The sequence below is a fragment of the Catharus ustulatus genome, chromosome 15, assembly GCF_009819885.2.
Source record: "Catharus ustulatus isolate bCatUst1 chromosome 15, bCatUst1.pri.v2, whole genome shotgun sequence".
Classification (NCBI taxonomy): Eukaryota; Metazoa; Chordata; class Aves; order Passeriformes; family Turdidae; genus Catharus; species Catharus ustulatus.
In genome coordinates, this window is record NC_046235.1 from 8766760 (window position 1) to 8779754 (window position 12995).

General features: G+C 40.9%; 1 protein-coding gene across 3 annotated transcripts in view; it reads right to left on the reverse strand.

Annotated features, from left to right (window-relative positions):
• Window positions 1–918: 918 nt before the first annotated feature.
• The window catches only part of FSTL4 (follistatin like 4), a 228175-nt gene continuing 216098 nt past the window's right edge, over window positions 919–12995 (reverse strand). For all 3 annotated transcript variants that reach the window (XM_033073108.1, XM_042779742.1, XM_033073109.2), the window contains 3 exons: window positions 12428–12535; window positions 9640–9749; window positions 919–6108 (listed from right to left, as the gene is read on the reverse strand). In XM_033073108.1, coding sequence (XP_032928999.1) covers window positions 5406–6108; window positions 9640–9749; window positions 12428–12535 — 921 coding nt within the window. In that variant the 3' untranslated portion in view covers window positions 919–5405. The remainder of the gene's footprint in view (window positions 6109–9639; window positions 9750–12427; window positions 12536–12995) is intronic.

A 12995-nucleotide genomic window follows, 5' to 3' on the forward strand; every position in this document is an offset into this window, starting at 1 on the left:
ACCTAAGACAAGACATGTAAGCCCCTTTTGTGCCATTAAGATGAATTTCCATCTTTTTAAATGATTTTCTGGAATAAGGGACAAATAAAATCACAAGGGAAAAACCCCCAAAGGTAGAGAGCTTCTTTAGTAGCCAGTCACATCTGTGAGGACTGTAAGTCACCTGAGCATCCTGTGCCAAGGTGCTGAGGGTCATTAACAGCAGTGTGAGGGCACTGCTGCATCTTCCCTCTTGGCTGCATGGTGATGACTTTTTGCTGTCACAGAACTGAGTAATGGGTATTAATTCAGCTGGTGCAGAGAGTAGATTGGGCCAAGAACTTAACAAGTAACACTGGTCCCACCCAAACCTCCTGCTCTGCTTGTACAGGCTGTAAATCTCTCTGCACTGTTCTGGGCAGCCAGAATTGAGGGTATTTTGGCCAATGCATTAAGCTGGGCTGGACAGCCAGCTCACATTGCATGGGATACAAAAAAAAGAATAATGTTAGGTCTGTATCTGCAACCCCTTCATCAGATGGCCCCAGCCCAAGCTCAGTACAGCCCCCATCACTCATGCATGACCCTCAGATCAGCACCTTTGCATTTTTGGGGCATCCTGATTTCTAGCAGACATGAGCAGATGTAAGATTCCTGCCTGCCTGTCACTGATCTCTGTTTTCAGGCTTATTAAAAAAAAATCTTTATAGCCTTGCTATTTTATTCTTTTGGAAACGAGTGTTAATAAACCAAACAAACAAACCCCCAACCCTCTAGTTGGAGGCAGGTAAAAAAAGAGTGACATTTCAGGTGTGTTTTTCCTCCACTAGCAGAGAGGAACAGTCCATTCCTGGGCTTGCAGTGCTTGGCTGGGAATTTTTCTGGTCTTCAACACCACACACCACCTTGTGTATAAAACAAACACGAGTCTTCCTGGTCTCCAGATGGAGAGATTTTCCTGTGTTTTATTTCAGTCTACTTCAAAAAGTTAACAAGGGAAAGAATAGAAATAAAAATCCCTTTCTGCAGAAGTGGTTGGGGAGGTTGGCAGCAGCCAAGTGAGTGGGACAGCTCAGTGATGGGCGGGAAGTGTGCCCACATCATGTCTGAAGCACCTTGTGCACAGGTGCACAAAGAGGAAAGGAGGTGTGAAATGTGGACTGTGGATATTCCATCCCTGTCAGTGTTCAAGGCCAGACTGGATGGGACTTGGAGCAACCTGTGTCCCTGCCCATGGCAGGGCTTGGAACAAGATGAGCCTAAAGTCTCCTCCAACTCAAACCATTACCTGATAATTAACTCTAGAAACAGCAGCTACATGTTGTGGTAGCCCATGACTGGCAGAGGAGATGAACTTCTGTAGGTTGGAGGGGAGCTTGCCAGGCTGGGGGAAATGAGCCTAGTGAGCAAATAGCAGTGTGGGAAGAGCCAATTGTAAGATTGATCACTCTTTCCCATAACTTAACCATACTATAGGGGCTTTTTTGTGATTGTTGTTGTCCCATGAGAAAATGTGCAAAGGAGTGAGGCAGGTGATTGATGCTGGTTCCAGAGAGGAATCCAATACAGAAAGCCAGTGCTGTTGATTGCCTTACATAATGCACTTTGTTTAAAAATGCAGGATTTACCCTCAGGTCTTCTAAGAAAGTAATTACTGGAGAGTGAGGTGGTGAGTCATAAGGGTACATAGCAGATTGGGAAATCCTTGGGTCCTGGTGGGGGGGTCAGTGAAGGATGGCAGCTATACCTGTAACCTGAGAGACAGTCACAAAGCCTTGTACAAGGAGGGAAAAAGATGGTCTTAGGGAAAAAAAATACAAAGGCATTATGGCATGCCCACATCTCTTATGAATAGCAGGTTACTGTTATGAATAATAGGTTACTGTACACATCTCCCCAGTCTCTATTCCTGTGTTCCTGTTCATTTTGTTGACCTGCTGTAGGGTCATACAGAGCATTAGCCATTATCTCCTTACAGATTGAGATCTTGACCTGTTTTATCCATTTTACATAGCATCCAGTGCACTACCAGGCACTCTGGCAATTAAGACTCAATCATGGTATAAATCAAGTAAATAAGTACATGTCAACAGGTCACCAGGACTGGTGTTCCTTTTGGGCAAAGCTGTGTTCATGGAGGTCAGTGTAGCAACCCCAGGCCTTCAAGGCAGAGTGGTTTTCAATAGCCCTTCATGAATTCTCCTTTGCAGGGGGGACCAACCTAGCCTGCCAGTTCCCATCCCCCACTCCCACTCTACAGACAAGCCCATCAAAATATTGTGGTACTTTTGTTGATTTTCTTTAGTGATATAAAAAAAAAAAAAAAAAGAAATGATAAGAATATGTTTACCGTCACAGATTCCAAATAAGGGAATTGGGAGTCTTGCTTTCAGTTTAAAAGTGGATGGTTTCTGAACAGGCACTTCCATTCAGAAAGTGAAAATATTGAGGGAAATACTAATACAAAACAGCATTTCTATCATACTGCTGTTTAACCTCAGTGATGAAAGGCAAATCTGATCTTGTAATGGGAGTCTTAGTGGCAACCAAGGGTTGTTTTTCCCATGATTCCAGTGTCAGAACATCCTACTGACATACGACTGTGTAGTATAATGAAAAGGTCATTAATTCAACTTAGATTAATTACCACGATTAATTAATAATTTAGCAACTAGGAATTAAGTGTGAATTGGTGAACCAAAATGATAGTGAAAGAAATTGCCCACAAGGAAGTGTAGTCTCTTTTCGGCATAGTTGAAAGGCAAATATGAGTTGAAACATTTTTTTGAGTAGATATAAAATTTCTGTCATAAAAAAAAAAAGAGTAACAAATGTGCAGCACTTTAATGTCAGATTTGACTGTCATTGGAACTGTTCACAAGTAATGTGGACAATCTAAATTATACTTCATTTTCTAAGTATGATATATAACCATTAGGATACTTTAGAAAAACATCACTAGAACTTGGGCTGGAGAGGGAACAAAGGGAACATCTTTGGAAGGTCCAAGTGGGATTTTTTCAAGGGAATGCTATTCCAATACTTTGCAACAAACAGGAAAAAGTGAGGTCTGTTACATATCTTTCACAGCCTATATATAAACCAGCCTCAAGAATATTTACCTGAACATATATATACAGTTGTTTGTTTGATTTTTTTAATATTCTTAAAAAAGTAGTATTTGCTTGATCTATGACACAATGAATGTCTCTACAGGGAAAACTTAACACAGGCATAATAAAATACTCAAGAAGTCATAAAGGTAACATGAGAGCAGTGTTTGGCCTTGGTAAAATACCTTTAGGATGGCTGCAATGAATGGATACAGCTTTGCTCAAGAAAGGAGCTGTGCATATTTAAAGGTGCTTACAAAGCTGGTCTTCTCCTTTCTTTATCAACGGATATCTTTCCTAATGGGATGAGTACAGAATCATGGACACCATGCATTGCTAAAGAAAGGCTATGCCCATCTGTTTCACATGTCTGTGTTGCAATGATGGAAGAGTCTCTTCTAACCCCTATGGGTCATAAGTGAAAGAAATGTAGGATCCAGCATATAGGTGTTGAAGGACAATTTCAAGGACTTAATGTTTAATGAATTCATAGGATTAATCTCCCTTTCTTTGTCTGTTGGAACTGATTTTATATAGAACTGAAATGCTGTAAAATACCGCAGGTCTACAGCCCTGCTAAAATGCTGCTCTTCTGATAAAGTTAAACATTTGAAGCAAAGGTTGCCAGTGTTATTCTGTATCCTTCTTGCTTAAAATCCCTCTGTATGTGTTGTGGAATGGGTGACTTAAAGCATCTGTGGAGGGAAATAATTCTGACACCACTATCTATCACTGCACGTGTTCAAGGTCAGCTTTCTACAGGCTCTGGGCAACAAGGTCCTCGACAAACCAAGCTGGGTCTTTCCAGAGGCCAATGGGTGGCTCCATTGCTACTGATATTTACCTGCAGAGAGGTTTCACCCACCTGAAGATCCCATTTTCCAAGTGATGGTTACAGCTGCTTGCATGGCACCACTTCTTGCCTGGCTCTGCTGCCACAGCTGTTTTCACGGCGATGGATATAGAAAGTTAGAAAAAATGCAAACATAAAAGTTTTTTATGTCTTCGAAGTGTGCAAGTAAATGGCTGTATGTTTTTATGGGAACTTGACTGAAATTTCTCAATGCCAGCTGTGGCATTCTTGGATAATTCACTGCTTTTACATTAATGTCTTTGCTCATAACTAAAAGATAATTGACTATAAACAAGTATACTATAAACATTAAAGAAAAAAACACAAAGAAAAATTGTTTCCTGGTTGTTCTGAAAAGAAATAGGCAAATTAAGGCTATGACTAGAAAATGAGTGAGTTTTCTATTAAAAATAACCTCTGTTATTTTAACTGTTATTTTATGAAGAATCAAGTGATTCCAGTGCTCCTAAATATTTAATGAGAGAAACCAATGATTTCTAGAAGTGTTTTTGTCTCGTATGGGAATAGCCATAACTAATTCTCTGCCTGCAAAGAGTAGATTTTGCATATTGTTCCGAACTGACCACACTCATGAGCTGTTGAAAGACTCATGCTGCCTTCTCAACAAAATTGTTTACATAAACTCTGACCCCCCTGTTAGTATTTTTCGGCTTTTTCCCAGGCTTGGATGGGTAATGGCCTGGATATTTCATGGCAAATTTCTCAAAAACAATCACACACATATGCACTGGAAGAGGGGGGACTCATCCCATTGCCTTCAGTAGGACCAAGAGCAAAATGAAGCACAGAAGCAAGGGAGCTGACAGTTACTATTTCTGTGATGCCTCCTTCTGAAATCACATCACCGACTCCTCTCAAAGCCATCCTGCAGAGAAAACTGATCAGTTTTCATTAAACCACTCTACTAGGTTTCTCTGGGTTGAAAACTGCTCAGTAAACTGTTGTTTACTTTGTCTCATCATCCAAAGGGGAATGAATATTCAAAGTTGAATAGTTCTCGCTGCTGCCGTCTCCCTGTGCTGGGGTGGAGTAGTCAGTACAACCATCAGGCAAGGGATGCAGGGAAGAAAATTGATGCTTGGACATAACATAAAAGCTCCTCAGTATGGAAAGTCTAAATCTGCTTTGTTCTACAGAATTGTTAGGTTTCGTGACTTGTGTGATATCTCAGTGGAGATATTTGTTTCCCAACATTTTTCTCATAACCACAAATCATACCCATAAATAAAAATATCCTTTCAAAACCACTTCCTATTAGCAGAGCATACCTTATATTATAAAACTTGCAAGTAGACCAGTGTTGTACCATGAAGCCTATACAGCATTTTTTTGTCTTTTTGTTTTCCCAGTGTAAAAATATACAGTGCTAGTGCTCATTTCCTGCAGTGTAAAGGTCCAACTGCTCCTTGCCTGTTGAAGACTCCACTGCTACTGCCCTTTCATACCTCCCCAACCCAGACCACTGTGTTACCCCTCCTTATACCTGAAACCTCACAGTGTAATGTATTTTGCCTTCCATTTATAACAAACAAGGAATCTTTAGCTGGTGTAATGAGATACTGTCCAAATAATCCACTGTCTTTCATAATTCTGTTGTAGCTGCTCCAGGGCCAGTCTTTGGATGTGATAGGGTCCTTTAAATTCTTCAGTACATTCATTCTCCCTGTTGACAGCTCTACAAAAAGCACATCTGTTTGCAAATGTGAAGTAGCATATATATAGTACTGATTGCCTTCAGTGAAAGAGGGTTGAAATGTCAGATCAGATACGTGTATGTTTGTTTTTAAGTCATACATCGACTTGATTTCCCCTTGGACAGTTAGAGCCTGGACTCTGATCCTGCCACTGCCTTGGTCCACACTGATCAGGTACCGCCCGTCAGGGGACACGTGCGGCGTGCCTGACACGTCGCCGTTGGGGCCAATGATGGCATCGCTGACACTGTCGATGATGAGCTGAAGCGATGTGGCTGCCGAGGGCTTCCTCCTGCACTGCACAAAGTAGTAGCCACCCAGGTGCGTGTATGCCATGGCCTGAGGCACGCAGCTGTAGGCCTTGAGGTTGATGGTCTTGATGTGGGTCACAGTTTCCAGGTCAATCTTGTGAACCACGTGTTTTGACTGGTTAAAAATGAAGCCAAACCTGAAACAGAAAACAAGAAACTGAAGTCACCTCTGCAGACATGGTGACATGCTTGAGCAAAGTCTGCAGAATTGGGAACCTTTTATTCTGTTGTTTTTGGAAGCATGTCCAATAATGCCGTCTCTTTTTGTAAGAAATGTCTTTTAGTGCTTTTAAAACATCCTAGAAGGAGGGGTATATTTCAGTTCAAATTAGCAACCTCCTGATCCTGGAAATTTGAATATATGCTTAGCTGTTTGAATCTTCCAAGAGCTGAAGTTGTTTATTGGGAAGACCAATTTCTACAGAAATTACAGTAATTTCACGACTATAAGGCGCACTGGATTATAAAGTGCATGTCCAGGTGTCGGCAAATTTCCAAACTTTGTCTATATATAAGTCCCACTGGACTATAAGGCGGACTTATTTTTTTTTTTTTTTTTTAGTGAGGATCCGCGTGCAACAAAGTAACGAATTAGTAACGGAATCGCACGATTGTGGGGTTTACTGGCAGGTGCTCAATTTGCAAACATTTTCCACTGATTGGCATAGCCTTTAAACGCAGCCCCAGGCGCCCTCCCCATGCCGTGGGCCCCGGCACTCCCGCCCACCCCCGGTGCCAGCTGGCACAGCTCGTGGCTCAGGGCTCGGGGCTCCCACCGCGTGGCCGTGGCTCACGCGGGGCTCGCACTTCCAGGTTGGCAAATTTGCAAACTTCGTCCATATATAAGGCACACCGGATTATAAGGCACACTTCCGGGTTTTGATCAAAATTTTAGTCAAAAGGGTGCGCCTTATAGTCATGACATTACTGTATATCAAGGTTTGGGTGTCCAGTACGCTTAACACTGACCAGTTTTTTTTTTATCTGTCTGAGATTACAGTAGTGAAATTCAATATATACTCAAGCATTCAATCTCAAAATAGAAAAGCATTCAAAATAAAGCATATTGCTGCCAAGTTGGGGTCAGAGAGTAGCTATATATAATAAATATAGTTGTGTACAATATCATGTATAAGCACTGGATGAAGACCATATCTAATCTCATCTCTTAACTGACAGCACCAGAGGGAAGCTGTGGTACCCGTGGTGCCTAGGAACCACTGCAGGAGATGGCAAGCCTGCAGTGCAGAGCAGACTCTTAAAAACCATCCTGCCAGCCCAGGGAAGGTGGAAAACATTTCTTGAGGGTGCCTAGAAGATAAAGGGTCTTTATTTTCTGTCTCAAGACAGGAAAAAAAACAGTGAGCAGAGGATAAATTTTCTGTAAAATATATATGCTGCAGTATATCTGACCTTTGCTGAAGACAATAAAAGGTCAAGAATAGCCAAGAAAGGTTTCTGCTTAATTTGACAGGCAGCCCTTAGAAACAGCCTGTTTGTGTTCCACTGGATTCACTGACACTGACTTGAAAAAAATTTTACATCGAGTATCTTTTCATCCATTTAATGCAGACAGAGGGAAATGAAGTGAGTGCTTATTGTTGGATCTCTTCCTCAAAAGATGTAAAATTTCCTTGTGAAATGTGGAGGACAATGTGCTTCTATGCAGTTAATACATATTTTGCTTGAAACACTAGGTTTATGTTTTTTTTTCTTAATCCATCTGTCAATGAGACACTTAGCAATTATTTCACTTCTAAAGAATGAGCCAATGTAGTGTGTGATCCCATGAAAATCACTGGGCTAAGCCTTTCATTTCCCCATTATACTCACATCCATTAGAGACTTCACAAAGTATCTGCAGTGGAGAGTTGTAGTGCACTGTGTGTGTGGAAATTGGATATGACACTTGTATTTCTCCTGGATGAAGGCATTTTAAATATACTCTAAAAAGTTCTTCCCCTTACAGTTTTTTTTCTCCCAAGACTTCCTTAATACTTGGCCAAATGCCTTAAGAAGTTAAGAAATGTGTTTTTATCATAAGCTTCCATTTAAAGAAGTGGATCAGGATATATTTTATGTTCCAGAAGAGGCTCAGGCCTTGCATGAAATCTGTGATTTGAAATCTTAAATTAAACCTTGCACTTAGAGAGTTTTTAATAGACATCAGTCTACCCTTGGAACTAATAAAAATGGATATATTTCTAGATATCCATCTAAAATAAGAGGCAGCTGAAACACATATGCAGGAGTATTTGCATACAAATATTATTTGGCTCATGGAAGAAATTGCTTGAATGTTCACCTTCCTGGGAAATACTGGTACTGCCATTTATTGTTTCTGAGTAGAGAATTTAGAACATCATCTCAATGAGTCTCATTAGCCTGAAAGCAATTATTTTTCTGTGCTGAGGGTGAGAGAGAACGAAGATCTGGCCCTGAAAAAATGCAACAGGAAATCAGGGACAGCATTTGCAACTTTGCATATGGGAAAAAAAAGATAATAATCTATATTTACTATTTTAAACTAATCATGCTGAAGCAAAAGGACAGTTAAATAAACAAAAATGTGTAACTGTTCCACCTTCCTGTCTTTGAATCCAATTCTCACCTTCTCAGCTCAGGCTTTAGCATTCAGCAGAGTCATCTACCTCCTGGCACTACTATTAGTCATAATGAAATTGTGAAAGAAAACTGGAAATATGAAGAAGGGAGAAATTATAAATGATAGCCATAAGGCATGCATCATTATTTTGTGTTTCAGCAGGCAAAAATTATTTATTTTGAAACAGATTCAACATATAATCATTTAAGTGTAACTCCTTCTCTCTCAGTGTTTCCTGCAGGAAACCTAAGATGATTGTAAAGAGTTACATTATGTTTTTTGAGTATTTAACTTAGTTAAACTATAGAGAGGACAGAAGATGGTTAAATAGTTGTTATGTTATAACATGAAAAGAATAGTATAAATTGCTGTGCAGTTATCATCAATTTTGATAATGTTAATGGGAGGCTTCCTATATCTGCTGGGAAGCAGCCAGTATTACTCCAGGTTATTAGTATGTTAGTTACACAACCTCATTAACTGCTACATCACATTAACATTCAAACTGATGGTTCATGGAGGTTTTTTTTTTTATGTGCAGTGCATATAATTTTTCTGCTCCAGCCATAAACCCCGTGCAGAGATCCAATACTTGAACAAGTTGGAAACATGTGAAAGAAACACATCTTATGCTTCAGGAAAAGTCTGTTTTTACCACTTCAAGCAATATATCCTTGACACAGGTTTCTGCCCAGATCCACAACAGTTTTGTGGCAAGGAAGGTGATTTTTGGGCCATCAAATTCCTGGCACAAGTAAGCTAGGGCAGTGTGCCATAAGTTGCAAGGAAGAATGGCTGACTAAGGTGAGGTTTAAATACCTGTGCACGGTCTAAGGGAAGCCCAGGATTGTTTGTTGCTGTTTTATTGATTAGCTAAATAACTAGCAATTTCCTCAACCATTTCTCCATTTAATGTATGAAAATGGGTATAAATATAGTTAAGATTCATCACAAATTCATTCATTCACTCATTAATTCCTTCATTCATATCTGTAAAGTGCTTTAAGGTTATGAGAATGGAGTAGCATGGTCACCATTATTATTAATTAAAATAATTTCTCACCTAACATGATTAATAATAAGATTTGTAGGTGGTATAAAAAAATCATCTACTCCTTCAAAAGGTGTGTGGATAACATGCGGATCCTCTCCAGCGCTTGCCTCTGGAATTACCTACAATAAATACACACAAGGTTGAGCACAGAATAAGCTCTGAGTAAGGCAGAAAGGTAAATATAGATTAGAAGCATGCACGGTACTGAGTGGCTCTTTGCAGGGTGTAGTAGATTCAAATTGACTTCAAAACACTGTTTGGTGTACTTGTCTTGAAAAGGTGTGCTAGCAAATAGTATGAGAGGCTTGACATTTGTAAGGTAAGTACCTGACTTCATAAGTTGTTTACATCTTGAGATGTAAGAGAGAGCAGTCAAGCAGGAGCTGAAGCAGTATGGCAACACTAGGACCATAATGATTTATCCCTCACTATCTAAAATAAACATTTACTTCATGGTCATATTTATTAATCTCACTTAAATGCACAGTGATAATTTAGCACCCTGAAGGATCAAACACTAACTCACAGCAGTTAATTATCACTTTGAAGGAGAAAAACTGTTCATCCATCGATATAAAGTCCAGGGAGGAGTGGAGAAGTGCCCTTTGGCTGTCCCCTGGTCCTGTCCTCCAGCACAGCACAGATCTCCATGGACAGGGGAACTCAGCTCCTCCACCGCTCCGGAAAGGAAAAGTGAAATTTTTCAAAAATCAAAATGTTAAACACTCAGTTTGTTTGCTGGGTTTAAGATTACTTTAGTGCCTTCACTAGGACCTTCTGCTGCTCTAATCTGCAGCAGTCATTGCTTTGAATTTATAGCTTCATAATTCATTAAAGACCTGCTAAATCCCTAAAATATTTACTTCAGACAGCTGTTCTGCTCATGCCATTTAGATTTCTTCCAATTAGATTGCTCAAGAAGGATGCCCACCATAGCACAGTGCTTTCAAGAGGCCAGACATTTGTTTCCAACAAGCCAGTAATGGCCAAACAACAGCATCCATTAGTTGGTTGCACAGACAGTTTGATATATCCCTGACTTCCAGAGAATGAGTGGAAATTTAGATCAACCTCTGCAGCAGCACCTTCATTAAAAAAATATATATTTTATTTCATGTCTGCAACCAAACACTGCAGGTTTTAAGAAGAATCTTTGCCCAGTTAGTCACTGCTCACCTTTTGGGAAAGAAGGTCAGAAAAAAGAAAGGATCTGCTGCTGATGATGCTAATCTCACCTCCTTGTGTGTAACTACACATCATAAAGATAACAGAAAGGACTGTCTGAGTCCTGGAGCCTTCTAACAAGTTTCCAGCTGTGCAGATGGTGTGCTTTCCCTAATAATTACATGCTTGTGCCATCTCTCCTTTAATTACAGAAGCTTCTCACAGCTGGATGGAAGAAATTAAGTCAGAAAGGGTAAAAAGAACCCATTTTGTCTCTATACATCCTGTACAGAAAATTCACATCCCCAGGTAAAACAACTTGATGCCACTGTCCTGGAAACCTTCATTTATATGCCTCCATTCTGGTTTTGGCATCTTTTCCTGAAATTGTGTGATGAGTAGCTGGTCCAGTCTTTATAATTGACAGTCAGCACTGGATGGAGCATGTGGATGGTGGGGATGGCTCATCCCGTCTTCATGGGGCAGTATCTCCAGTGGAAGCCTTGGGTAGCCCCACAATTAATGTAGACTCCAATTTGTTGGTTTTTAGGTCAGAAAGCACAGCCCCCCTTCTACTCTGCCCGTTGGGGAATGCTTTAATGTAGACTTAGCAGCAAACACTTGTGGCAGAGGGAGTATTCATAAGACACATGTTTCCAGAAAGGATGGGCAGCAAGAAAACAACTACCAGAGAATGGGATGTCTGGATGGATCAAATCACTTCCATCAACTGGTGTCAAGTCTGTCATATGACATGCAGCAGCAGAAAAATGCACCACTAGATGACAATTCTCCATGTTCTCTGTACTGTCAACAGAAGAGCAGATCTGCTAAGGTGATCCAGAAGTGGAAGCTAATTTAGTTGTCCAAACTAAGATCATTGAGTCCAACTATTTCCCCAGCACTGCCGAGCCTACCACTGAACTATGTCCCCAAGTGCCACATCTACAGGTATTTTCAATCCTTCCAGGGACAGTGACTCCACCATTGACCTTGGCATCCTGTTCCAGGGCTTGAGAAAGTTATCAGTGAAGACATTTTTCCTAATACCAACCTAAACCTCCCCTGGCATAACTTTAAGCCATTTCCTTTTGTCCTATCACTTGTTACATGGGAGAAAAACTGGCTTCTATCTGGCTCCAACCTTCCTTCAGGGAATTGTAGAGACTGACAGCCTCCTTCAGCTGCTCCTCATCAGACTTGTGCTCCAGACCCTTCCCTCTTCTCTGCACACATCCCAGCACCTCAATGTCTGTCTTGTAGTGAGAGCTTCACCAGTGCTGCAGAGCACAGCAGTCTTGTCCTACTCACAGCCATCTGCCAGCCCTTTTTGTATAACTTTACAGCACTTGGCTCTGTCAGCAGTCTTGAAACAAAACACATCTTGGCACAAAGCAGTCCTGCTCTCAGCCTGCAGCACAGTCATTGCTCAAAACCAAATTAAACAGCAGGAAAAATATGTGAAGATGGACAGAGGAGGGATGAATAAAATACACTGGATACGCAAATTAAACAGCAGATTTATATTCAGACCATTAAATGCTGTTAAGTACCTGCAACCCACCAGCCACCAGTGTGTTACCAGTGATACTGAGCTCAGGAGGAGCAAAGGCTCCAAAGTGAAAGGACTTACCTGCAGTGTGGGTGATGATTGCCTCATGTCCCCCCAGCTGAGCACCCACACTTGGTCATGGGACTTGTCATAATGTAATTTGGTTGGTAATGGGTCCACATCCAAGAACTTAAAAAAAACCCAGAGAGAGTTATTTACACAGTGACCCAAATGCACATGGCAAATACTGCATCAGTTCACTGCAGACATTCTCACGCATCACTGTTATGTTCACTGGGCAGCTTTGACTTCAAATCAAGTGGGGGATCAGCAGCAGTTGAAAAAATTGGCTGTTTGGTGCCATTTTCACTCCATCGTATGCTGTTACTTATAGCCAGTAGATCAAGGGCCAATTTCTGTCTGAATTGTATCCACATCAGCTCCAAGCTGCTTATAACCCAGATCAGGTAGCTAAGCCAGGAATTCATCCCAGTGTTATTTTACCAGACTCACGGTAAGCTTGGCTGCAGATGCAGCCCTGAGACTGTGATCTCCAATCCACAGAGGAGTTTATTCCTGCCAGTGAGGTTACAGAATAGTGAACCCCATGTGATCCCACTAGCGAAAGTAACATAGGTCCAGCTCTTTA